Consider the following 26,951-nt stretch of genomic DNA (forward strand, 5'->3'; position numbering starts at 1 on the left):
TTACAGAAGGAGCTGTGAGGCCGCGTCCTGCGGGAGGCAGGAGCGGGGGCTCGGAGCCGGGGCAGGCGCTGCGTCTGTGCAGCAGCTGGAGCCACGCGATGGCACTGTTTGTACAGGCTTTGCAAGGGAAAAGCTCCTCCTGTTCCCGTGACAGGCCAGCCCCACTGTCAAATCCCATCAATGGACTCACACAGTTATGACAACTGTATCTACATCTTCTTTTTTTTTTTTTTTTAATAATAAATATGATGAGGTGGCCAAGTGTAGAATTTCTGAGGGCAAGCAGAAGTGCAGAACACCTTTATACTTCTGCAGTTATCACATGAAATACTTGCTGAGTGAATATCTATTTCCCACGGGGAGGTTTAAAATTCTGAAGTTTCTGAAACATTCTCATGCACTGCAGTAAAGTGGTGATCTGTTTAGTACATGAGACATTGCATGTGAGCTTGTTACATACACTCTTAGCTTAGCTAAACAGGAGCTGTTTGGTTTTTGAGCCCTGGTACCAGGAACTTCAACTACCACAGAGCAGCACAAGACAAGGCAGGGCCAGAAGACTGAAGGATGGACGGATTTTGTTGCTTAAAAGTTTAACAATGCATGACAACAAAGCTGTAGTTGGAGTAATAAAGTGAAAGCTCTACCTTTGGAAATGTGTTTTACAAACGATGTTGTTCCTCTGGAAACTCCACTGACAAATGCTCCTGGGCCTCTGGTCAGTCCTTCATAGGGGAGCCTAAAGAAATCAGCTATGCCATTCCCTATGCTTCTCACCAGACTAGCTGGGCTTCCAAGAATTTCCAACGATCCAACAACCCAGCCTGTGTGGAGAAACAAGACACATGTTACAGCTGCAAAAACTGCAGAAGCAGCAGTTGTGAAAAGGTTATTCCTTAATTATCTTTTTCACACTAGAATTCAATGCATTATGAACTTCCTTTGAGCAAAACACAGGAAATAACTCATCCACTATGAATTCAGAAATGGCAATGTTTCATACTTCGTAAATCAAAGAAATCCTTTTGGCAAACTCACAAATAGCTTTAGAATTACTTCCTTCCAGGAGCTTCCCGTATTTCTGCTAAAAGTGTGTGAGGGAGGCAGATGCAAGAGCCTCACAGCTACAGAGGAATGGACTGCAAGCTCAGATGCTTGGGTTGGTTTTAGACACTATAAGGCAGCGTTGTGATTTCACATCCTTATGTGATAGGATTGTGACAGGGAGTTTACACTGATACAATGTACTGCTTTACAGGAGTGTGCAGGTCAATTGCTTGATGGAGTGTTAGGAAAAGGGATGCAGATTTTTGACAAGTGCTTAAGAAGTTATTTTAAATCCACCCCAACCTTTCTAAGCTGATCATTTTCTTTCAGAGTGCAGTGAAAGCCAGACAAATGTCTTCTGCTCAGTACAGTTGTGTAAACAGCAATGACATCTACATGCTGATTAGGTTACTCATAGGGGAGTATTCCTTATGCATATCCCAGGAGAAGTATCTGCAGATCTGGTTTCCTATATAAACGCAGGGTTGCCAGCAGCTTGCTGGATGGCTGAGCACGCAGCAATCTGTTGCTGGAAAGCTATTTGCAGGTCTTGTCTTTCTCAGGCTGGTAGGCAGCAGATTTATTAGGGAAACAGTGCTGCATAACTCTTTTTTTGGCAGCCCAGAGAGAGCAATTCAGAAATGGCAATAAATGTGAAACAGGAACTGTTTGGTCTTTGAGCCCTGGTACCACGAATGTCAGCTGGCACTGTCAGAGCGCACAAGGTGTGACAGGGCCAGGAGACTGAAGCATGGACAGACTGGCCTCCTGCTCTCCCATGAGGGCCCTTGATCTGTGCTCTGCCCTCCTCATTCCCATCTCATCATTGAAAACTCCTGCTATCCAGATGCTTTTCTTGTTTTCTTTTAACCCCTCCCAGTCATTCCTGTGGAAGGCTGAATCATGAAACCAAACCGAAGAGAAAATGTTACTCATATGAAATGAATTAATCTCACGCTATCATTCTAAGCTCCTGGAAAATCTATTATTCTTGTTGAATCTGTCCCACATTTCAGCTCTGGCAGGTTGAGAACTCCAGTACTTGTCATATGAAAAGCAGGAACCAGAGTGGACATAAGAGAGAGGGTGGGATGGACTACAAAAACAAAACCCAAGTGCTACTGGCAATGCAGCGAACAAGAGCAGCAACACATATTGTGGCCCTGCTGTCCTGGAAAGGAGCATCCCCTGGCAGTCCCTTCCTGCCAGGACCAGGGCAAGCCAGAACTCCAGGTTGGGTCTGCAATTCCCTCACTGCAGCATTTTTAATAAATTATCTTTGCCACTGTGTGAAGTGCTGAAAGGCTAGAGGGGTGGGGGAGGTGTGTATAGAGGGGAGAGATGTTCTTTCTGCTTTTTCTGATCGATATTATTGCAATAATTCCTTACAGCCTTTTTTTCCCCCCAGATATTCTTGACATTCCTTGTCCTACATGGTGGTGTGATGGCAAGTGGCTACAGGACACTGCAGCTTAGTGCCTTGGTGCCCTGTAAGCAGGGCACCACCAGCCTGGGACATGGGGGACTCCAACTCCACTCTCCTGCTGGGCCAGCCAGCATTTCAGCAATGTAAAACAGAAAAAAACAGGAATGAAAACAGTTAAACACAAAACTGAGAGGTTGCCTGGTATGCCAGGGATGTCTTGTTGTAATCTGTCCCTGCCTCTCAGGTTTGAGAAGCTCTGGGAGGATCATGCTCACCCTGGGAGAGTGTATGGGAATAATGTACAACCTGCAGCATGGGTGACCCTCCTTGGCCAATGCTCAGAGCAAACCCAATGGCTCCTCACTGCCAGCTTGGAGCACCCAACCCAGGGAAGAAGGCCTGGGATTAAGTCAGGAATAGGAGAATGAAGAACCAGGAACAACCCCTCAATTCACAAGCTCTGTGTGGCATTTTACTTTGCAGAATACAGTATCATGTCAGGTTACCATTTCCCACTTATGCAGAGTAATTGTATCCACTAACATGAAATGAATATAACTGTATTAGCAGAGATCCACTGAATTTTCTTTATAGAATTACAGGGTTAGATGTTGTACCAGGGATATTTTTGAATATAATTTTATTCACTTTCATATAAGGGACAACTTAATTAGAAAACAATAGGAGATTTCCATTGTAGGTTTGGCTGATTTGAGATAAGCAATGCTAATCAGCATGTTTGAACAGAGTTCTCCAGTCTCACCCATGGCTTTAATGGATTCTGACCACTCCTTTGCAACACACAGGGCAACCTGATGCACCCCTTCAGCAAGCTTTGGGGCAAATCCTGCTCCCTCCCACAGGTCAGCAGTGGTCCTGCACACAGCTAAGGGCCAAAGAGCACATATCCCTGAGTACAAGGATGGCTGTAAGGGCAGGCTGGCTGTGCAGATGCCACCACTGATTTATGCATGAGCAGAAGGGGTTGAACAACCCCTATTCCAGATTAATGTAGTTAAAATGCAGGAGCACAAGGTCCTCTTCCATAAGAGTGCTAATGGTGAGAAAAAACTTAGGGTTTGCAGATCATATAAAGCTTTTTGCTTGATTTTTTTTCCTTCCTTTTTTTTGTTTTGTTGATACAGTCAGTTCTTTCGACAAGTGTCACAAAGTCTTCAATATAAACCATTTTCATTGCTAAACCAAACATTAATCAGCACAATCTACCATTTTAATCATGGTGACACCTTTCAAACAATACATTATAGTTTTAGTACTTTCAGCGGGAGTTAAGTATATATGCATATGTATTTTCCTGAAGAGAAGTTCCACCAAAGCAAACTTCAGTTCTTAATAGTTAAATCTGCTTGATTTCAGACACATCACTGATCCCAGAGCAAGTGATGGGGGAGAAGCATTTACACTGCGGACCATATTTGGCCACAGTTTCACTCTTAATTACCAAGCAACTAGATCTGCCCTTCTGTACTATGAGATTTAACTACACAACAAATCCAAACAAGTAGCAGAAAGAAAAACCTGGAAATTTTGCAAGCATAATATTGCAAGAAAATAATGAACTGGCACACTGTTCTGGTGCACTACTGTGCACACTGTTGTCACAATCAGCAGTGCACGTCAGGCATGCACACAGTGAAACACAATGTCAGCATCTATAAATAGATGAAATGCACGTGTACAGTTTTGGAAAGGGTACACAGAAGTCAGGTTGCAGCTATGCTTCCAGTCCAAATGGAGGCATTAGGATCTCAGAAAATCTGACTATTAGTATTGCAGGAAAATAAATCCCATGTTTCAGTGTGGAATATGTTACTTCTGTGTGATCATGGAGGAGTTTTCTGTCTCAGGCACAAATTCTGTGCTGCACCAAGACTCATCAGGGACCAGATTTCATTACTTCTACATTAGTATTTATGGAAAACAAAATGTACCTGATAACTTAAAAAGACTAACTGCTTGCTATTGATCCTATATAGGAAAAAGTTACTAACAGCAAAATTCATAGTTCTTGGATCAAAGGATAACAAACATCTGTGTGCCAGTTTAGATTGAAGGCTGTATGAAGAAAGACAGATTCCTAATCATAAACTGTAGCCAAAAGGAGTTTTAACAACAAAACAACATTCAGGCCTATAATTTACTTCTGAAGGCAGAGCAACATGCTGAATAATTTGATTGAACAGTGTTTTGGTGAGTTTATGTAAGGAATGTGGGTTGATTCTGACTAGTGCTATAATATAAAATGACAAAACCTAAGCCAGCTAGAACACATTTTAACGCTGTTTTAAAGGTTTCAGGTGGCTCAAGCCTTCAGGTGGCTGCCTAATGTTCAGCACAATGTTGCAAATCTTCACTGGTGTCTGCTCAGCTATTTTATTTCCCTTCTGTTGCATGACAGGACCTGAATGGTGTCTGAAAGTATCATTATTAAACAGTGTCTAAGGAGAACAAAAATTGTACTGCTAACATCCAGGGTACTCATCTTGAGCCACAGCCACAGAATCCTGGTAGCCAATGAAAATATTGCTCGTTAAGGAAAAGCACTGACCTGCTCTGAAAAGGGCTCCAGCAGCGTAATGCATGGCCAGGGCGTGCACAAGCTGCCTGGCCGTGGTAAAGATGGGTCCTCGCTCAAACACAGAGAAGGAGAGAGGGGTGTGGTCTGAGGCTATATACAGTTTCAATGAAGCATGAATACTGACAAGGAGATTAACAGGTTGTATTTTTAATCTTCTGAGCTTCACTGGCTTGACTAAAGCTCTTGCGTGCTCTCTCACTTGTTCAGACACTATCAGCATAGTATCTGAAGCACTGATGGATTTACAAGCAGTTTTGTTTTCTGGAAGATATGTATCAAACAAAGTCTTGATGTAGTAAACAAAGGTGTCTTCCACATACAGCCTAGCTGGTTTGAGCTCAAAGGTGAAGTCATTCATGTGAAACATGGAATTCTCTTCCTTGGAAAAAACAATGCAGAGTTTAATAAAGCAGTTTTCCTGATAGCTTCCCAAATCTTTGTTACAAACAATGAGGTTGTTCATTCTTGACCACTGCGTGGTTTCAGTTTTCTCTTCTTGGCACAGCAGGACTGCAAAATGGAAATTGGATTTGTTGTACAACTGATTGTCCAGTTGCAAGTCTTCACAATACACTTGGAGACTATGAAACCGTGGGAGGCCTTCCAGAGAGCCCTGCTGGAACTCCTGTGACAGGGAGCTGGGGGATGGGGCCATGTAGAGGAAAACATTGTCTGCTGTGAGACGCAGGAGCTCGGATGACACTTTGTGGTTTGTAATATCATCAAATGCAGCAAGACTCAACTGAGTGATGAACATTTTCAGTGACAGGATCTGCTCTTGACTTCTAGACAGGAGGGAAAAGAAGTTTTATTACTTCCTGTCTTTTGAGCTCACCTGGCATCTTGCTTGCCAGGTGAGAAACTCATTATAATATCTGGGAAACTCATTGTGCGAGTTCTGCTAACATTATTGGCATTTAGCAACCTTAATCACCACAGTGACTACCACCCAGGAGGTCTTCTAAGAAAGAGGACAGTATATACCTATACCAGGGTTGTCTTTTTTATCATTCAACCAGATAGTTTGAACAGGAACATCTCTATCTACACAGTAATTCCCTATTATATTTTACAGAAACAGAAATTAAAACACGCCACAGATACAATTTTCTTTAGTTTCATGTACAGCCTCAGATGTTTCACTGAAGGTACTATTACAGACAATCATTTCACATCACACACAGTGAGTGCCCTCCAATGAAGCCACTGCAGTATTTCTGTGCTGATGGCATTGAGGGCCTTTCCCTGCAATGTAAACTGCCCATTGCCAAGTTTAACCAGCAAATGGACCATCAGGTACTGCTGAGGACCAGCTGATTGGGGATTAATACTTAATACAATGCAAACAAAAAAAGTACAACAAATTCCACTCTAATTGTAACAGGATTGCTGGAGGCCAAGCATTCTGCAGAAATAAGTTGCATTGTAATTGCACTTGAATGAAGCTGAGGACCAGATTGTGGTGTATTATGGAAGTGGGGAAATCTTCTAAAGAAGGGTGTTATAATCAAGCACAATCAATTACTAACTGTAAGGCTATTTCTACAGCTCTTGCATATTAAATCTTTGGGAGCTTGTAAGATTACAGATGGCAGGACCTGGCTAAACAAATTTTAAACTGATGAACACACTCAAAATTAATTACTATGAAAAAGGTATTTTTTTTTAAATTAACAACTCAGGTCCTCCTTTTGTACCAGTCATCTAATGTTTACCCTACAGTGACATGACTTTTGATGTCAGATTGTCCTTTTTAACTGTGATATACAAAGCCATATGGTCTAAACATATGCTACAGAGCATGCAGCAGTATTAAACAAAACAAACAGTTAGGTTAAAGTTTCTAAGTCAGTTAACACTTAGAAAGCTGACAGAGCTCCCAGCAATGTTTTAATCATCTTTTATGTGCTTCATGTACCTGTTGAGGTTGATACCATCAGATCCTGCTCTTCCCTCTGGGGACAAGGTTATGACTCTTGTTCCACAGTGATGGGTGATGTCCACATAAACACAGCCAAAGCCAGTTAAGAACACAATCTACAAGAGAGGGTTAAAAACACAAGGAATGTAACCAAAATCAATATTTTTAATGTCATAAATGAATTTAATGTTATTAATGCCTTCTGGTTGAGTTCTTTTACTCAAATCAGGATACTACTCAGGAAAAAAGTCAGATTTCAGTGATTCAGAAAATAACTGCTCTGATGCTTTAAATATTTCAGTTATTCAGGGAGATGAAATTTGCATCTCATCATTCAACTGCATAAGTGAATACATTTTAATAAGACATTTCTCCAGAAAGAAAAGAAGATGTGCTGGGGAGGGTGGAGTTTATATAAGAAGAATAAAGAGGAAATTTTAATTTGTGATTTTGGATCAAACAGATAGGTATTTTCCTGGAGCTCTAAAAAATGCCACTTTCTCCTCTAGAAAACAAAACCTAAACTAGCACTATGTTGCTATGCCCTAGCTCAGAGCTGGGTGGATGAATGGCTGATAGCATCATCTAAAACACATGAAGACTGAAAAGTAATTAACATTTTGGATCCATGAAAACTTGCATTAGCAACTCAAGACTGAAAACATTATTAAGCCATTTAAACTGGTTTGTGAGAACACCTTCACAGGCAAGATGCCAATATGAGAAACTGGCAAAAATCTATTGGAAAACATAAAACAACTAAAAAGGCAGGGAAAACGAGAATTTGACAACACGTTTATGTCTTGCTTACAGGTGAACAAACTTTCATACTGGACAAGTTGTCTTTAGGAATATCCTACTTAGAGAAGTGATGTACTGCTTTTGGAGCTTAATTCTGCAATGTTTCCAAGTTTTGTGTTTCTCCAGAACACAAAAGATTAAGATCTTTTAAAGGTTTGGAAAATTCACAGCAGCCCTTGTTAGAGGAAGCTGGCTTCTCTTTTCTTGTAAGGTTACTATCAAGACAACTGTTTACCAGATTGCAATGACAGAAGCTGTAATATAATGGAATGCAAATTGGAGAAATAACACAAAGATATTGGGCTAGCACAGGTAAAACAAACAGCTACTTGTCTTGAAGAATCTTTACTGCTGTTAGAAGCCACCAGAAGCAAAAACAATTGCAAGTTTAGTAGGATCAGCACTTAAACTGATTGTTAGGCTATTCATAATAACCTTGTACAGACAATTAAATTTCATTAAGAAAATTTCTTATTCTTCTGACAATTAAATATAAGAAAATTTCTACTTTTGACATGTCAGTTTTAATCCTTTGCTTGTCTGGAAGAGATTCACAGTCTTACATGGAACTGGAGAAAAAAGGACATGTATAGAATTTTCAAAACTCTAATTATTCTTAAAAAACCTCCACTGATCTTGAAGACTGGTCGTTTTAAATTCCAATTTCAGATGACTCTGATGATAAATACTTCAATATTTATTAAGGTATTAGTTTTAAGTAATTTTAAATTTACTTTCTAATAGAAAAAGAAGTATCTATCTGTGATCACATAGAAAAAATACAAATTACTTAAGATCCTTTAAATCCCAGTTATTTCACAACCTGAACTGAACTGTATGTGACACTATTAGTATATTACTTATTCACTTATATTTGTAGTTTTCAAAGAGAAAGACAGACTTAGCAATCCTGGGAAAATTTTCAACATGTACATCCTAAAACTTCAATAACAGAAGGCTGTACTTTTTTGGAGAGCTGTTCAAGTAGACAATGACCCCCAAATGTTGTCTTAGCATCTAATTCCTTCTAGGAGCCAGATACTTATAAAGAACCCTGGTCTGGCATAACATTAATGACTGAAATTCGAAACCCTGCATTGCTTGACTGGCTTGCTGAATGGAACTGAACTACTTGCTATATAACATAACACTCAATAATCAAGAGCATTTTGTGATTTGTGCCCAGGGAAAACATCTGAAACTAGTATTTCTTTCAAAGAGCCAAGCAGTTTATGTTGATTCCATGTAAACTAATGACTTCAAAGATGGAAAAAATTCCCATCAAAAAGAATTACTCCAGTCAAGGAAGCTTTCATTTACCTCAAGATCCAGAGAAAAATAACAGAAGGCAAGAAAAGGGAGGGGTTGTTTTGTTTTAGAAAGACATGAGCAGCTTCTGTAAAGACACAGAGGGAGAATGATTGTGACAATTCCTACAAGATATTAAGATAATTATCCTGCGATAATTAGGTCACCAAATTTTCCTGGATCCTGTGGCATTCTTTGCTTACAGAGTCCAGAGATTTTCAAGACTGATTTTTCCAGGCAACACCAGGTTGATTAAAAAGTGAAAAAAAAAGCCTCTACGTTCAATGTATCTATTTCCAAAAAGAGACAGTAAAGAAGATAATCTGTGCTCTAAAACTTCCACAGGAAGGGGCTTAGCTAGGCAGGAGAGTTCCCAGGAGTTAAATAAAACCTCTTAAACCAACAGAAAGGATACATTTATTGCAGAGGAACAATGCATTGTGCAGGTCAGAAAGACAACCATTTATGGTGCGAATTAGGAAGTAATGTATAATGATTTACTTGTGTTCCGTGGTTGTTGATGTCCACAACATCACTCCATTCATTTACTGATTCATCAGATGACACCACTTTCAGGAGAATACTGGGCAATAAATCTCCTGTTTTGCAATCTGGATAGTTGGAGATTTGATGGTAAAGTTCATGATGAACTGAACATTCAGCTGGAATCTTTCTACAGAAAACTTCAAACTTGGGTGTATCTGAAATGTTATAAAATATACAAGATCAGAGCCTTCTGAAACCTGTATGAAATCAAAACTCATCTATGCCTGCACAAATAAGAAAGTTTCTGTCTGAAATATTCCTAATAAATAAAAACATTACTTTTCTATCACTTAGAGTATTATATGTTTAGGTTTTTTCCTTTTCTCTTTCTATTTAATAAAATTTCACAGAAATAATATTCCACTGATCATTACATTAACTTAATCTAACCAGACTTTTGACAATATATTTTGTTATATTTGCAAATCTGAGAGAATAGAAATGTTCCATGGGATTGAATTGATGTCAGCAAAACTCTACTGCCTGTGGATTTCCTACAGCTGGGTCACCTTGACAGCTGGAACCAGGGAGACCCAAAATCCCAGAGACAAATATTTAAGTTCACACTCCTGACCGCACAATTAGCTCCAACAGCTTCCAGAGTCTCTCACTTTGAGGCAGACCTTCATGAGGGCATCAAGTTCTTGCTACAACCAAAACACCCACTGAACTCAATTTTGGACTGGAGATACAGTAAGATATATTATACTACAACAGTGCACTGTTTCTAATTATGGCATTGTACCTACCTTTGAAATTCTCTTTTAAAAGCAATGGAATGGAGCACCTATTGTGGATGATGATACGAGGACTAGGATCTTCTGTAAGTGTTAGGTACGTCACGCCAAGATGCTCTTGGTAAGTCAGTGCTATAGCTCTAAAACAAAAGCAGATATTTTGGATTATGCCTGTTTTGGGTGAAATCTTTGCATATTATTACCCTGAACAATTAAAAACATTCAAAGATTCTTTATCATCAAGTTCCAAGTCCATAGATATTTATCTACATTAGACAAGTACACGTCTCCAACAGAAAAACACATGGAAACAGCCTAAAAAACCTGAGAGAAGAAATTGCTTCATGGAGAGTACTCATGAGTTAAACTGAACATGTGTGTCTACAAGATAAAAGCCCAAGCCAGCAGAGATTTATATTAAATTAAAAACATGAGATTGTGGGTCCAAATTTCCAACATAAATCTTAAAAATTTTCCAGAAGAATTTGCATGGATACTTTTCTGGTACACATGAAAGGTATTTGAACAAATCTAACTGACTGCTCCCCTGGAATGAGATTTCCATTGATCCACAATGCTATTACTTTTAAATGTTAATGTTATGGATCCTCACTACATCAATTTTCAAAATGAATTTAGTTCTACTCATTAGCTACATAAAATATCTTCATGCATAAACATACATTCTTTTTTTTTTCTCTTGAGCAAATTTATTGGCTATTGCTAAAAACCCTTAACCTCATGGTGATTTTAAAAAATCCAAAGTCTGAAAATCTGATTAGGAATATGGGATTCTCTTGTGGCAGAATGATAACGAATCCTGCCCTTATTGTTTCCAATAATTTTTTAAAAATCTGAAGTCTATGTGAGTATCTTTAGAATTCAAAATGACACCTCTTGGGCTCTGCAGAGGAACTGTGTGAGGGTTTGAATAATATCACTATTCAATATAGTGATAATATCATATTCAATATAATAATATACTGAACATATATTCAATATTATTATATTCAATATAATATTATCACTATATTGAATAGTGTTATTATATTATATAATAATAATAATATAATATTCAATATAATATTATATTCAATATAATAATATATTGAATAATAAGCACTTCAGGGAAGAGAAAGATCACAGCTCTGGTAATATATACTGATGTAGCTTCTCTAATTTCAGCAGATTGTTTCTTGCTTGTACCAGTATAAGCATGAATGGATTCAGATATCAGGTTTAAGAAATTAAGCTGCTCATCTGATAAGTCACTGGATTGCTATTTTTAACTAGCTGGTTCTGTAAGTTTGTAATTAAGAATTAGAATCTACAACTGCACAGTTCAAGTTTTAAAACTTGAAATTTTTCCTTGCTGTAATCTCAAAATAGTTTCATCCCTTTTGTCTTTTCTTCTTTATCTTATTATGCTTACAAAAAACATATGTCTACCTTTTATAAACAAAATCTAAATTTTTGTATTGTATTATTACACACTGTCCTTGAACTCTTAAACTGTTGTTCACAAATTAAAAAAACACCCTAATTCCCCAATATAAGCTTTTCATGCTCTTATTTGTGTGCACAGAAAAAAATAGCAGGCCATATATTCTAAAAAGTGTACAACTTGTACATGGTCATATCACTAAACCAATTACAATAAAGGCATCAAAACCATCAGAAGATAACAATTTTTAAATTAAAGTAAGACTTGCCTTCATATATGGGGGACATGTGTTACTTTGACTTTTGCATTACTCTCTTATGGTTTCTGACTAGCTGAGGCCTGACAGCAGCAAGCCAAGCTGGCTGTTGGAGAGCGCCCAGTACCTGGTGCAGAATCCGCCTTGGGTGCGCGCGCCCGTGGGCACGGCCACGCTCTGCCTCGCCAGCTCCGCGCTCACCACGGCCGGGAGGCTCCACAGCTGCCGGCTGCCGGGGCTGCCCAGGGCCAGCGCCAGGCGCCTGTCCCCGTCCCCCAGGGACGCCCCCGCGGCTCCCGGCTCCCACAGCAGGTCCCAGCAGGGCACGGCGCTCAGCCCCTCGCCGCAGCCCATCCCGGCTGGGCCGACGCTGAACACCGTACTGTCGGGGCAGTGGAAGTCCTGGAAATGAAAAAGGGGGTGGTAGCACGGCACGCTGACTCCTAAAAGGAGGTTTATTCATGTTGATTTTGCACAGAACACTCTCAAGTAGCCAATGACCACAACTAACTAATGGTTGCACTAAGTGTGCTGCCTGAAAGGCTACTTGGCCAAATTCTGTCTTCAGGGATAGGTTTGTAGCACAGCTATCTGGGGTCCTGAGCAACCAGCTCTAGTGGAAGATGTCTCTGCCCCTGCTGAGGGGTTTGGAACTAGATGATCTTTAAGGCCCTTTTAACCCAAGCCCTTCTCTGATTCTCCAATTCTGTGATCTACAGTCGGCTCTCAGTAGCACAACATAGCTCTACCAAAATCAAGTTACATTCCTGTAACACAATTGTGTGAACAAAATCCATTCAAAATGGGTTACAAAAATAAGAATGGATTTTAGCCTCAGCATTCTCCCAATTCCCTATATTTAGACTGTCACAAAATGTGTGATGCACAACAGTAGATACTGATGTGAAGAAAACTAAAGCAGAAGGAAAACAATACAGAAACAAGAGCTTTAAAAATTTGTTCATCTGCCAGCTCTTCTATTAAGTTGGACCCTAAGAATTCTTTCCACATACTTTACTATAAATGTAATCTCCAAAAAATATGTATAAATGGTTGATTAAAAAATATTGACCATGCACACATTTTAGTTCCTGCAAGCTAGTCCTTAAATATTCTGTGAGATTATTAGAAAACTGATATTCATAATTTGATGCAGGCTATGAAATACATAAACTTTGGGCACATCTCTAGTTCTGCAGCTTTGCTCAGATAACTGGAATCTTCCCAAAAGGATAACAAAAAGTTTTCAGCCTGCCAGGCCAATATACCTCTTTTATACACAAACTCAGTAAAAATTCTGAGAACATTTTCAACAGCTACTAGGGATTACATTGCCTATTTTACTGAAATGGCCATTAGTGCCCGAACAGATGGAGAACAGGCAGAACTAATTCTGCAATGTGCAAGAATTTGCTGCTTGCACAGATTTCTGAGCACAGTTAATTACTGGAGTTGAATTTACCCAGGATTCAGTATTCTAAGTGATATAAATTACTTTATGATTATTATGTCTAAAGATTTCCAGGTTCCAACCTCTGCTATATACAGCTCATCTAAATACAGCTACTGATATAAACAACCATTTTCCACAGATGACAAACAAAAACAGTATCTACAGTGCTTTACCTCTTCTCCTGAGTGGGATTTGGAAATAAAAAGCTGTGGCCTATAATAGATTTGATATGATGTATCATTGATTATTGTTGTCTTATCTTCTATCTGTAGAATTTGTATACCTTGTCGAACCATGGAAGAAATGCAGAATTCGCACAACTGTAAGATAATGAAATTGTGATGAAATGAAAATTGTGATGAAGTCACACAGAAATACAAAAGGTAGTGAAATGTAGCAATAGAAGTGCTGCTCTCTTTCTAATCAAAGAAATCCTCTCTATATTCATGCACTTTGTAACTGGAGCCACATCACGTACTTTTGAAGTTGCATCTGTCAATGTTATCCAAACAAGATTGAAAATTCATTAATTCTTTTTCCAGGAGATATTATATTATCTTTATGGGTTGCACAGTATGTTTTTGGCAATCTAATTCTTTAAATTATATTTCATACATTGTTTATTCTCTCTTTATGTCGGACATATATATTAACATAATTAGGGAGAAGCTTTCACACTGCATACATTTGATACTATATGACTTTGTTTTTACATGATAAAGTTACAAATCATCATAATTTTCTTCTAACCTTTTGATGACCTGGAAAAGCACCAAGTTTAATTTCAGCTTCAACAAAACCTTCTTCATCCAATGTTACTACTTCCTCATTATCAGCATTCTTCCATTTTGGGGAGGTCACATTATGAACCAGTTTAATTGCCACTGATTTGTGCACAGTATTAGTGTTTGCCCAGTATATTCCAACCTGAAAAGCTTCCTGCAAGTGAAAAAAGGACTGATCGTCAGTGGTTCACAATTTGATACATTTCTACTACACTTCTAAATGCACTTTCCAGTAGGCAGTGAATACAATCTCCTGCCTTTCCCCCTCTGATTCTTTCTATGTGGTACAAGGATAGATGAAACCACAAGGTGGATAAGGAACTGATCCTCACAGGGAATCAAGGCTGTGGTCTACACTGAGATGTGTTACTAGGAAGACCTTTTGTTTATTAACAGACATACATGGAGGGGAAAAAGATGACAGAATAAACAGGAACTATCAGATTACTCAAATGGAATTAACAAGCTGCTGTGTCAAATCACCTTAAATATTTCAAAATTAAAGAATGTCAGAGTTATAATTAAAAAAAAAAGTGCATGGCCAAGACACGTGGGAAGATCTGTTACACTGAATTAAGGAAGGCAAGCAAAAAAAAATAAATCTTCCTCTATTGTAATTCATTCTGTGTCATTATCAACTTTTCTTGGTAACATTAAAAGATATGAAATATTATTACACAAAGTGCCCTCAAACCAAATATGCCTTTCAGGCTGTCAATTTTGCTACTGTGGTTAACTATTTTTCAAGTGACACATTGACACAAAGTCTTTACTTGGCCTTTATAGCAGCCTTCTTGGGCTGCTACCTTACAGCCATGCTGCAGATTCTTTGGCTGAACTGAGAGGAGGGGAAAGGCTGCTCATGGAACGAAGGCCTTCTTCCTACAGTGTCTTGTGGACAATTTTTAACGATGCATCTTTAGGATGTTTTTCAAACATTGCTACCAAGTACGTTGTGCTACCCACTAGGTGACTCAATCAGTGGGGTGAATTCCCATTGTTATTGCTAGTCTTTATAATATGACTAAAAGACAGACACAGTAACTGGAAAGTGGGAATCATCTGGAGTAATAACAATTCTTCAGAATCAGTGTGCTTAGCAGACCTGTGCCTGCTAAGGTGAATGGCATAGTTACCTTGAAGTTGGGAGGTATAATTACTTTCCCACTAGGTACTTGAAGAAGAATCTTTTCTCCTTCAAACAGCCAGAGGTCCCACTTGGACTGATTGATAAGCAAAGCCCAGGGCAGGAGTTCAATCAGCAGAGTTCTCACACAGGGTTTCCACACTGACAGCTTTACCCGCATTGGACTATCCCACTGGGAGAGCTGTTCATTGCTGTCAAGAACAAATAAGCAAAAACTTAAAGTCAAAGGAATAATGAATTCAAGATTACAAATGCTAAGATGTCTTCTTCAGAAATTTGCAAGGCTTTTCTGGTTGTGAGGTAGAAAAACTTCTTACTTTATCACTCTGAGGTGCTGTCAGAAAGGTCTAGATAGGTGTAGGCTATAAAGACATATTTTTAACTCCACAAGCTCAGCCTGAATTTAGTCAATTAATAAATGCCTTAACAAAGTTACCACTGTCATTCAGCACTAAACCTGTGACTTTTGTAGTCATCAAATCACATTTCCTTTTTGATTCCCCAATAACTACTTGTACAGCAACTCTCTGTTTCTCTACTGAAATAAACAGCAGCTGAATAAACAACAGCCTCTAGAGATGGAGTAAAGAAAGTGCATTCACAAAAAAATGGTTCCATTTTTAAAAAATCCATACTGATGCAATCTTCTCAGTGTAAACAAGGGCAGCCCTGAGGCTGACCTATTTTTTTTCCCCAACTGCCACAGATTCTGCAGTTTACATGCAGGAATTATGTAACTACTGAAAATGTATTCGATGTTCATCACATATAGTCTTCTAGAATGTGGTTTCAGTTTATCTGGAAAGGCAATGCAACAGTCATGAAGAAGGTTTAGCAAAGAATTACCTGTCTGAATCCTTCCTGTTATAAGGCCATGCAGGCTGGGGAGGACTAGCAATGCCATAGAACTCAGAGAGCACTTGGCTGACGCTGCCACCCGGATTGGATTTACTTGCTATCTGTTTAATCAGAGTGGTTGAGATAGGGACTGCACACTCAGATGGATCATCTTCTTCCCTGTTATTGAAAACAAACTCAGTCACTTGCACAACAAGATCAAGCATAAGCATCAACATTTTCTCTAATGAGGCTTCCAAAGTGTACTCTGCAGCAAAAACACTCTCATGGATGAATCAAGTTACGATGTCCAACAAGTTATTGAGAATTTACTGACATGCATGGATTTGTTATCACACTGTAGTGACCCTAAAAACTCTTCAGTATTCTCAAAAGACCATTTCAAGATAATTCAAAAATTTATTTTTAAAACATAAGAATACGGACTGCTTAATTAAACAAATGCTAGTGTGCTTAGGATCATTACACCAAATTTAATATTTCCTCCAATACAATTTCAGCTACATATGCTTATTCAGTCATATCCCCTCTGGGCATGGCACACTTTCAGAAAAAAACGCAAAAGAAGTTTAAGTTATTCTTTCTTTTCCATAAAAATGAACCATTTTCAAGGAACATGAGGATTTTACCTGGCTTGAAAAGTCAGGTGGTGTGTAAGATCAGGTTCTATATTTTGCAGTGCTTTCTCTTGTCCTTTCCCTGGAATCACTTGTGTTTCATTCAGTCCCAGGCTTCTTTTCTCTATATGTAAGATAATAGGGTCTGGAAGATGGCTCCTTACAATGAAAAGAGGGCTGAAAACAATCTACAAAAAGAAAAAAATACACCAATTTAAAGCAATTTTATTTCAGTATTACAACGCTGAAACAAACTATTGATAAATGTTTACAGTGGGTCATTCTGACCTTAATGTATTATATGACACATAAGACTTGAACATTTAGATTTCAGAAACATTAAATGTACTTACTAATCGCTGTTGCACGTGTGAACTGGGCTCTAAAGTCAAAACTGTGCACCACACATATGTAATTGAACTCTTTGAAGATGGTACCTGTTTGTAGAAAGACCAGCATTACACCATCATTATTCAGGATATCATTCACTATTTCATTACATGAAACAGAAGTCTAAATGTGCAGTGCTCTGTTCTCTCAGCCATTTTTAATGCTCTACTCCACATACCCATTTCTCGTCATACCTGAATGACAGTGCTGTGTTCTGTGTGTTTAGAACTTAGACATACATCCTGGGACCAGTCTTCATCTCCTGTAGATTTCACACTCAACTCAGTGAGCTCATTGTTTTCTAGGATATATGAAGGCAATTTCTGCTTGGCTGCAAGGCAGTTGATGTGTTCTTTAACAACAGCCTGTCCATCTTGACTAATGTAATGCTGAACCACTTTCAGTTCAATACTTTCAGAAAGGTAACTACAGACTGTCTGTCTTCCACAGATTAGGATCTAAAACACACAAGAAATACAGCTCTTATGTAAACAATTGTGAGAAAAACCCAGTTAAATTGAATTAGAGAGTGAAAACCTGTAGAAGAATAATCTCCCTGCTTTAGGTTTCCCCAAGCACTGCTGAAGGCAGTGACTGGTAAAACATTATTTTTATTGGCCAAATGTATGTCCAATTTCATAGAAATCTAGGCATTAAAATGCTTGAAATATCGCAAAGGCAGTATCCATGCTTGAAAGAAACATGTATCCACTTTCCTTCCCACTGAACTCAGCAGTATGGTCCATGGCTGACAGTTCTGGTTTGGATTTTAAGAACTCTGTGATGGTCTCTGAATGTTGAGACATTTCTCAGCAGCCACAAGGATGTACTTCAGAAAGGTTTCTAGGGATACCTCACATTCCCATCACAAGCCAATGATCCAGATCTTTCACAGTATGTCTGCCATTTTAAAGCTCAGAATTTCATTAAATTACTGTAACTGTTTCAGCATTTAAGTGCACACACCTAGAAAATGACCAGATTAGACTCGGCGTTGTTGCTGTCCATCATGCATGAATTGTTTACTGTAGAGATGTAGCTGAATTTTTCCAAGCTATACCAGGGAACACCATTCCACGTGTATCCCCCTGTACAACCATCATAATTCCTTTTTTCATGAACGGGGGCATACAACACAGCTACAGCCCACCATGTGAAATCTCAGCAGGGCTGTCAGTGACACCAGGCACTGCTCCTGTCTGGTCAGCTGTACTGTAGTTGTGCAGTACAGCTCTGCCACATCCATGAGCTGAGCATGTTCTGTGCACCACACGCTCTGGCTTCTGCCAATGCAGGCAGAACGGCTGCAGTGTTATTACACATCTCTTTACAAAGATAGTAAAGTTATTGCACAGCAGCTGATTTTCAAATGTTAATTTGGTAATTCTTTTACTTTAAAAAAGATGTAAGCCTAAATTACTACCCAGAATACATTAAGAAGAGTTTCTTAAAAAAATTAAGAGAAAAATCTGTTTCTCAAGAACTTAAAACATGTAAGAGATTATGTAACTTAACACTGTCAGAATTATGAACCACGCAAAGGGATGTTTACTGGAGCATATAAAATTCACGTTGGTAACTGAGCTTTTAAATGCTAAGATCGACACCAAAGTGAATAAAGATTGCAAAAATTCCCCCAAATAGCCCCAAAAGACTGCTATATTTGTTTTTTCCAGATCCCAGTAGGAGAGAATACATAACAAAGTGACTAATTCATGAATAGGCAACAGTTTAAATTACTCATGTTATTTTTTTCTAACTGGATCAAATCCTTACTTGCTTCTGCACTCCACTGAGCTGCTGAACCTTGATAATAAGTGATGCTGTCCGGCCCTTGTACTGGATGGTGCGAATGAAGGTCCCTATATTGTCCACACTGAATGGCTCAGACCACCGCCAGTTTCCCCAGCCTTCAATACAGATGTGCAACAGCTGGAAAGAAAGAAATTACTACTTCAATACATAACCGGGAAAAAAAAGTGCCTTGCAGTAGGATATAAATTCCCATGACAGAGAAATATTTTTGGTTTGAAATCTCAGCAATGCTAAGCACACCAGTTGTCTGAATGATCCATTCAGTCTGTAATTCTGTGATTTCAGACACAATTAGAAGAAGCAACAACACCATAAAATGGCTCTGAATCATGCACTTCTATAAATTACCTGCTTTAGCAATATGTTTAACATATAGGCACACAACTGTTCACAAAAAAAGGGCAAGTAGACTAGACAGCATAAAACAGGAAAGAGATTTTCTTCACTGCCTTTGAAATTGTTCTAGAAGCCCATTCTATTACCAGCAAGGTGATATGAATGCAGCTCCATACCAGATTTTTTGCCTTCAGAATAAAACAAAAAATTACGAATACCCTTCTCTTAGAAAATAAAGAAGGACTTGTATAGCTTGCATATATGTGTCTGTTAAATGCAGAATGTGGTATATTGCTGAGAGATGGGAAACATTTCATTTCTTACACAAATGTGGTGGTAAGTTCAAGCTTGACTTCATGAGAAGAAATTTAACTGCATAATTATACTCCCTATGTGATTCATTCCGGAAAAGGAGTGGCTTTTTTCCAGTTTAACTTAAATCACTTCCAGAGCAATACGGTCTTTCATCATTTGAAGAGCCTTTCATCCATTTACCCACCATACGCACTTACCTCTGTCCCATGGAGATTCTTTAAGCCAGAGTAGTGAAAATTGGTACTGTTCCATGTAGGTCAATGAAGTTACATAAATTTACACCAGCTGAAGATCTGGCTCTTTAGCTCTGTATAGATCTTTTGTGGCTGTGCAAACTTAAGGATGTGAGTTATATATAAGGGATCAAAGCAATAAGCATTCTGGGTAAAATTTATTCTTTGCAGAGGGCCAGCACAGAGCCTAAGCATCACTTAAGTTCTTTAAAACAGTCATACGAAGGCCTTGTGGGAGTTCTCTCTTGAGGGTTGAATTTCACTCTGATTTTGGACATCTGTCATTAATTAATTTAAGTAATTGAGAACAGGATCAGGCCCAAAGATTGATTATTTACACTAGCAAAAACTGAAATTTGTAAATACTGTGTTCTTCCATGATTTGTTTCCAGAAAGGGATAGCATTCACCATGGGTCTGGTCAGTTGGACTTAGTGAAGGGCTGGACGTTGGGGTTTCCTTCATTGTTTTAAGAAACAACCACAGCAATAACTTTCAAAGATATTACAACTCAGTAGCCTGTTTGCAATTTGTGGTATCCTCAGCACAAGTTACACACAGAACAATAACATCCATTCAGTGGGTGGCTTTTGAATTTGCAAGAGTGATGACTGCTGCATTCAGATTCAAATGAGTTTTATGCTGGAAGCACAAAGGCTGATACGTGCCCGTGTGTGCAAGGACAGGCATCTGGATGTGCCCACGTGTGGGCACAGCTTTATTTTCAAGGTTATGTTGAGGGAGGCTGTACACTAGGACAGCCAAACTCATAAACAAACATGTCACTTAGATTCTGAAGCATTAGTTAAAGAAAAGGAAAAAGAAAACAACAACAAAAAAAATCCAATTGCAGTGGCTGGAATCTGTTCAGTTTCTCACAGAGGCAGCTGGGAATAAATCTCATCACATATGAAAATTAGGAGAAAAATGAAAACTGTTTACTTTGGAGAGAATGGTAGCTGGAAATGACAGCCAAATAATGAGAAAAGGTACTTAAGTGGTCAGCCTCAGCTACAGGCCCACAAAATACTGTGTGCTCCAAAACAGACGTCATGTAAATGCCATAATTGACAATTAGTAATTACATGTAGCTACAACACTAGGATGTCTCCCATCCTGTATAAACAGCTTTGTTCACCAGTTGAATGTTCCCAAGGAACATGCTGTCAGCTTTCCCTGAGCAGTCATTAGCTCCCAAATGCTGCCTTACTAATTTTCTTTGTAATGATTAGTCTGCATTTATATTCAAGATTCAGAAAGAAAAATAAAGAAGAGCTATTGGCATTTTCTTATTTAACAAAAATACAATTTGCATACTGGTAAAAGCGAAGGATACGGCCTTCATAATTTACTTTAAAGATATCTAATATATTTGTATTAATGACCTAACAGTATAAGAATTGGGTGCTGTGTAACTTTACTTTTGAGCCAAGAAACTGCATTCCATGAAAACAAAGAAAGGATCTCTGAATGATTATTTAATTGTGAGATTTCTTGAAAAGATGTCTAGAAATAATGGCAGTGATTTTAGAGAACTAAGTAATCAGAAATTAGCATCATTTTAGGAGAAAACAGATTTACAGACTCACTCAATTTTCTAAATTGGAAGGGACTTACAAGGATCATCAAGTCTAGCTCTTAAATGAATGGCCCATACAGGGATTGAACCAGAACCTTGGTTTTATTTGCACCTCACTGTGACCAAACAGGTATCAAAGTGACCTGATACTAAAGATTTGCAATAATTGTCATTAACTCTTTCATTGATCAAGCTTTACGCTAATTCTAAGAATTTATTAGACACTCTGTTCAAAAAAGTTCAATGAATATAGCTAGGTATGGGACATATATTAGGAGAAAAGAGAATTAATTGCATTAAGGTACAAAAAAAGAGACTTCAAAGCATTCTAAGAAATACAATCCATTGATAAGTGAAAATTTGTAGCTTAGAGAGAATTTAAACATACTATCTATTGTATATGTGAAGATAGGCACTCATTTGTGTAAATATTTGATTTCTGCTTTTTCTGTCAGGGAAATATACCAGCAGATAACCCAGAGAGTTTTGTTTTGACTAGACTTGGATTTGTAATTCTTAGCCATTATGGATTTCTGTTTTGAGAGGAATAGAAATTACTTCAAGGAAGGCAGACTAAGATGAAACTGCTTTTACAGGAGCAAATGGCTAGAAAAGCACTATCTTTAAAATAATGTCTTTATCATGCCTCTTCACAGAATGTTTCTATGTGCTCCTCAAAATTTACTTAGGTTTTCAGCTAGATGTGTGAGTGAAGGCTATGATCTGAGTAAATAAAGCTGTGTGTCATACGACAAAGCATGAGGAATAAAATGGGGGACTAAAAGTGAGACTAAGAATTCAGCCTGTCCAGAAAAGGCATCAATTTCCAGCTGTATAAGTAATTCAAAGCTTGAGCCTTCAAAATGCTTAGTAATGCCAATTTGATTTCTACTTTGCTTGTAGATTCACCAGATTTAGCTTGGTTTCACCAAGGTTCTTTAGACTATATTTGTCTTCTAAGTGAAACTAGGAGAAGTTTTTTTTTTTTGGGGAACAAGGGTGATTGCTATGAATTCCGAGAGTTTGGGAAGAATCAGGTGAGGACCTGGTAAATGGTGTGGGAGCAGTTGTTATTTTACAAGATAGAAGATAGTAAAATAAAAGCTGTGATAATGCAGCAGCACAGAGGAAATGTAGCTCTGGAGATGGGAGCTGAATTCTAAGACTTGAAGCTAAAGAAATTTTTAACTGAAAAATTAAAGGAGAAGCTTGATTAGTATTTTTTACTGTGTTTTCACAATACAAGGTGGCTGTTTATTAGGATTATGATTCACAATAATAAAACCAACTAGTATTTGGAAAAAATAGTGAATGAAATATTTATTCTGCATACTATCAGCTGCAGTGGCCACAAAAACAGCTTGAATTTCACTTTGGCTTCATTTTCTCAAGTGACCTGGGAGATCTGGCCATTTCTATGCCATTGGCCTTTGTAGGACAGAAAGCCAGTACAGAGCATGGAAAAAGGCAACTTCCATCACCCTCATGCAGGCTAGTAGAAAAAAGGTCACTTGGCAGATAAACTCTGACCCTGGAGGGTCCTGGAGATGTTGTGAACCTCAACATTACCTGCAAAGCAGACCTGAACCTCACAGGTACAAACCCACCCTACACACTGCAGAAAAGTCTTTTGGTTAAGGAACAGTAACCAAAATATAAATGTTCATGGATAATATTAATCCTTATCTACTCCAGATATTGTCTAGAAATTCAATTACATGTAATACAGTATGAGCATTGATTTAGAACGCAGGAACCCCAAAAAAAGCAATAGCACTCTTCTCACTGTGTGAACAGTATAAAATAACATGACGTTGTTCTCTAATGACCTGGGGAGGATTATGTAAAGTACAAGAGATTGTTCAGAGAACTTGTAACCTTCCTAAACAGTAAAAAGGGAAAATCTCCCAATAACAACTGATATATAAATTACAGTTTCTAAGGTTTGAACCCAGACTACTGCATGTAATATTTCACATCATATAACCCAATATCTAAAAGAACAGCAACTTGGAAGTAAATAACCATGAATTGTGATCCTGCTGCAACATGAATCAAAATTCAGTTTCAGTCTTTTTTTTTGGTAGAACAAGGAGGAAGTTCTCATATAGCAAACTTGCTGTTTGTAAAACTACAGTAGCCTTTAAAAAGTATGTTCATAAAATTTAGAATTTGTGTTCACAGACACACTATTTAAAATAAGAAAAATTTTAAATATGTTCCAATGAAGGTACTAATAATGTACTAACCAGTACTAATATCTTCTCAAGACTTTGTAACTGTATGCTCAAAAAAGTGATAGATATATTTTCCCTGAAATTCTATAAAGTAGAAATAAAATGACACAATTTCAGGCATATGTACTTACTTTGATAAGAAATAAATATATTTTATTAATACCCACATTCTCATTGAAGTCACTGCCCAATTCAACATAGCAACTGATTTTTTTATCTATTATATCTGCTGCTTCAAGTTAAAGATGATGAAAAGTGAAAATGTGTAACTGTTACTGTAACCCTGGAGGGAGAATACAGAAAGGTTTGAGAACTGCTACTTTCTTAAAACTTCTACTCTGCAACATTATGTTTTGCATAGAAAGCACACCAGTGAATTTAAATCCACCACTCTGGGCTTCCTCAGAGGACTCTGCTGAAATTTGAATGTGGGGAAAACAACTAGTAATAACTAGCACATTATAGACAATTTCTGCTGTCTGTTCATAAGCAAACAATCTCTGCAGAATGCATTCAGGGGACTCTCACATGGATATCTGGTTTTTACATTTGCTGTGATCCCTAGTGGGACCCTCCAATTGCCTACTGTCTTGCAAGACAGAATTCCTTAACTCTGAATAAATTGCTAGGAAGATCTGATCTCTTCTAACTTCAGAGTTTCACCCTATGTATCATATGCTCCAGTTCATCTAAAAAACACAGCTGTCTTGGAGACAAACATGACTTTTGATGTAACTGGGGCCCATCCCACAAAACAATGCGAAGATCAAGATAAGGAGTGCAGACTTGATCCAATAATAATGTAGGAGCCAGTGTTGTCCGTAGAGCACAGGAATGATGTATCTTCTCTTCCCTTTTAATGATATCTAACAGACCTCTAACTTTCATTAAAATCTGCAGAAGGAACTCACAAAATCTGGCAGCTTTAGATAGAATTGCTTAAAGCCTCAAATACCATCAGTTTTGGACCTACCCCAACTCTGAAAGGGACTATACAATTGGGGGTGTCTTATCCCTCAGGGGGGCCAAAACCTCGTGAAATCGGAGGAAAATGTGGGGGGGATGGAGTGGTGTAGAAGAGCGAGCATCGGATCTCAGACTTATTTCTGAAATCTTAGCCAAAGTAGCGAGACTTGCAGGACTCAGAGTGAAAGTTAAAAGGGAAAGGTTAGGTTCCCTGAAATGTAAAGGATCCAGGCAGGGAAAAAATGAAGGAAGCAAGGAGCTTTAAGTTAAGCCAAACAGTTGGAGGGACACCATCAAGAGCTGATAAATCCAAATCCTTAGTGTGCTATAACTGTTTTTGTAACATAAAAAAGTTAAAATTTTTAAAATTTCAGTCTATAGTTTCATTAATAATAAAATTGATTCTAAATGTAAATAAATAGTTATAAAACTATCTGCTAAAATATATATTTTAGGTGTATATATATTTAATTGTGTTAAAGAATTTAAATGGGCAATTACTGCATCTCTATTCTTAATTAGCAAAAGAAAAATGGAGAATTTTATTGATGTGAATGTAGAAGAAATACAATCCTTTTAAAACTATTTATTTTCATTTAACTGAACTGCCTTGCCATACTAAAAAAACATTTTGCAGAGGTTAAATAAAGTATTTCATGGCAACCGCTGCTTCTTAGTGCCTGTGTAACAAGAAACATGAGCCAGCCAAAGTTGTGCAAGTTGGTTTTCTTTCCCAGTAAGAGAATGTGGTATCTAAGACCTTGTCCTAACTCATTTTATCCCCAAGAGTAAGTCAAGTAAGTCAAGTATGAACTAATGCCTGGAGGGAAGTCCCTGACTCCAGAAGTATGGATTATTTCACATTTATCTTACAATCTGCTCTCAGAGTTCTTAAAATTCACTAACTTGGCAAGTCAGGAATTATCATGAGAAATGAAATAATTTCATAACTATGAAGTCATCTAGCATTCCATGAATATGACACTCAGAGGGTTTGTCCTTGCTTGGGCATTATTCTGACCTTTGGATAACAAGCTGCAAGATAATTTTGCATGGAAACAATTAGAAAAGTGCCACAGTACAACAGGGACAACCTGATGTCTTGATTGAGTTGTTTTCATTTCAAGGATTTGTATTAATCATTAAAAAAATGTACATGACAAAATTTGTAATAATATTTAAACAAACTTTTTTGTATGATTTAAAATGACAAGGGATTGTGCTGGTTAGATGAACTGCCATTCTGAATGCTATATTTACAATGGACTTGTATTGGCAAATGAAAAGGCTTATAGGGAAATGCCAAGGTTCTCTCTTTACAAGACCTTTGTAAAGAAAATTTGGTTCTATCTCAACTGTGTGTAGAAAGCCTGTGCTCCCATATAGTTTCAGTGAAATTACTTCAGTGCTGTTTTTTAATCTCTAGATTTTCCAGCAAGACATGGCTGTTTAAAAATGTTAAGAGAGCAGAAATCATGTTGAAATTATACCAAAGGTTGGGACAAGGGAAGCAGCATCTCCCTACTAGAGGAGCCTGCTGGCCAGCAGTGTGGCTGAGTCAGGACTCAGCTGTTGGCTTTGCCATCTCCTGGGACACGGGAATCCATCATGACACTCCTGACTTTTTATCAGCCTAGTTCTTCATTGAATCTAAATCTGATCAGAGCAAAACAGAATGGGGAAACCCTTTGACATCACCAACTGTTAGCTGAAGAATGAATATCTGAAAAATGAATCTGAAGCTCCTACTGTGTCCTCACCCATTCCTTTATGTGTGATTTGGGCTTCTGATTGACTTTTCCACCTTTCATTCGGCAGCTTTATTTTCATTTAATAAGAAACTTAAATAGCAGCTGTGAAAATGGAATGTTTTGCACTGCTCAAGTCTGTGACTGAAAGCACAGTTTAAGTTTTCCAGGTGTTAGATGTCTAATTCCATTTATTCTGATGGTGGGTTTTAGCAGTTCAGTTGCAACTAAGAGAAAGTATCAGAAACGAGCTGTCCCTTTAATTCTTCAACTTTTCATTTGCTTGAGATAATCTTCATTTTTAAGACTCCTTCCAGTTTGAAGCATTACTGAATATACATCATACTCAGCACTACACCTTTAGTAAATCTATAAAATGAGGATTCTC

At 38.0% G+C, this 26,951-nt stretch overlaps 1 protein-coding gene across 5 annotated transcripts in view; it reads right to left on the bottom strand.

Annotated features, from left to right (window-relative positions):
- Positions 1-26,951, bottom strand: part of VPS13B (vacuolar protein sorting 13 homolog B) — a 431,489-nt gene that overhangs the window by 18,275 nt on the left and 386,263 nt on the right. For 4 of the 5 annotated variants that reach the window (XM_074554422.1, XM_074554431.1, XM_074554407.1 and 1 more), the window contains exons 44-57: positions 19,112-19,267; positions 17,530-17,793; positions 17,299-17,382; positions 16,958-17,133; positions 16,317-16,487; positions 15,460-15,661; positions 14,289-14,477; positions 13,712-13,858; positions 12,213-12,487; positions 10,398-10,525; positions 9,604-9,803; positions 6,991-7,109; positions 5,043-5,857; positions 648-824 (exon numbers count right to left, since the gene is read on the bottom strand). In XM_074554422.1, coding sequence (XP_074410523.1) covers positions 648-824; positions 5,043-5,857; positions 6,991-7,109; positions 9,604-9,803; positions 10,398-10,525; positions 12,213-12,487; positions 13,712-13,858; positions 14,289-14,477; positions 15,460-15,661; positions 16,317-16,487; positions 16,958-17,133; positions 17,299-17,382; positions 17,530-17,793; positions 19,112-19,267 — 3,103 coding nt within the window. The remainder of the gene's footprint in view (positions 1-647; positions 825-5,042; positions 5,858-6,990; positions 7,110-9,603; positions 9,804-10,397; positions 10,526-12,212; positions 12,488-13,711; positions 13,859-14,288; positions 14,478-15,459; positions 15,662-16,316; positions 16,488-16,957; positions 17,134-17,298; positions 17,383-17,529; positions 17,794-19,111; positions 19,268-26,951) is intronic. The other variant, XM_074554441.1, reaches the window with a different exon arrangement.

The sequence above is a fragment of the Zonotrichia albicollis genome, chromosome 1 (genome assembly GCF_047830755.1).
Source record: "Zonotrichia albicollis isolate bZonAlb1 chromosome 1, bZonAlb1.hap1, whole genome shotgun sequence".
In the NCBI taxonomy this organism is placed as follows: domain Eukaryota; kingdom Metazoa; phylum Chordata; class Aves; order Passeriformes; family Passerellidae; genus Zonotrichia; species Zonotrichia albicollis.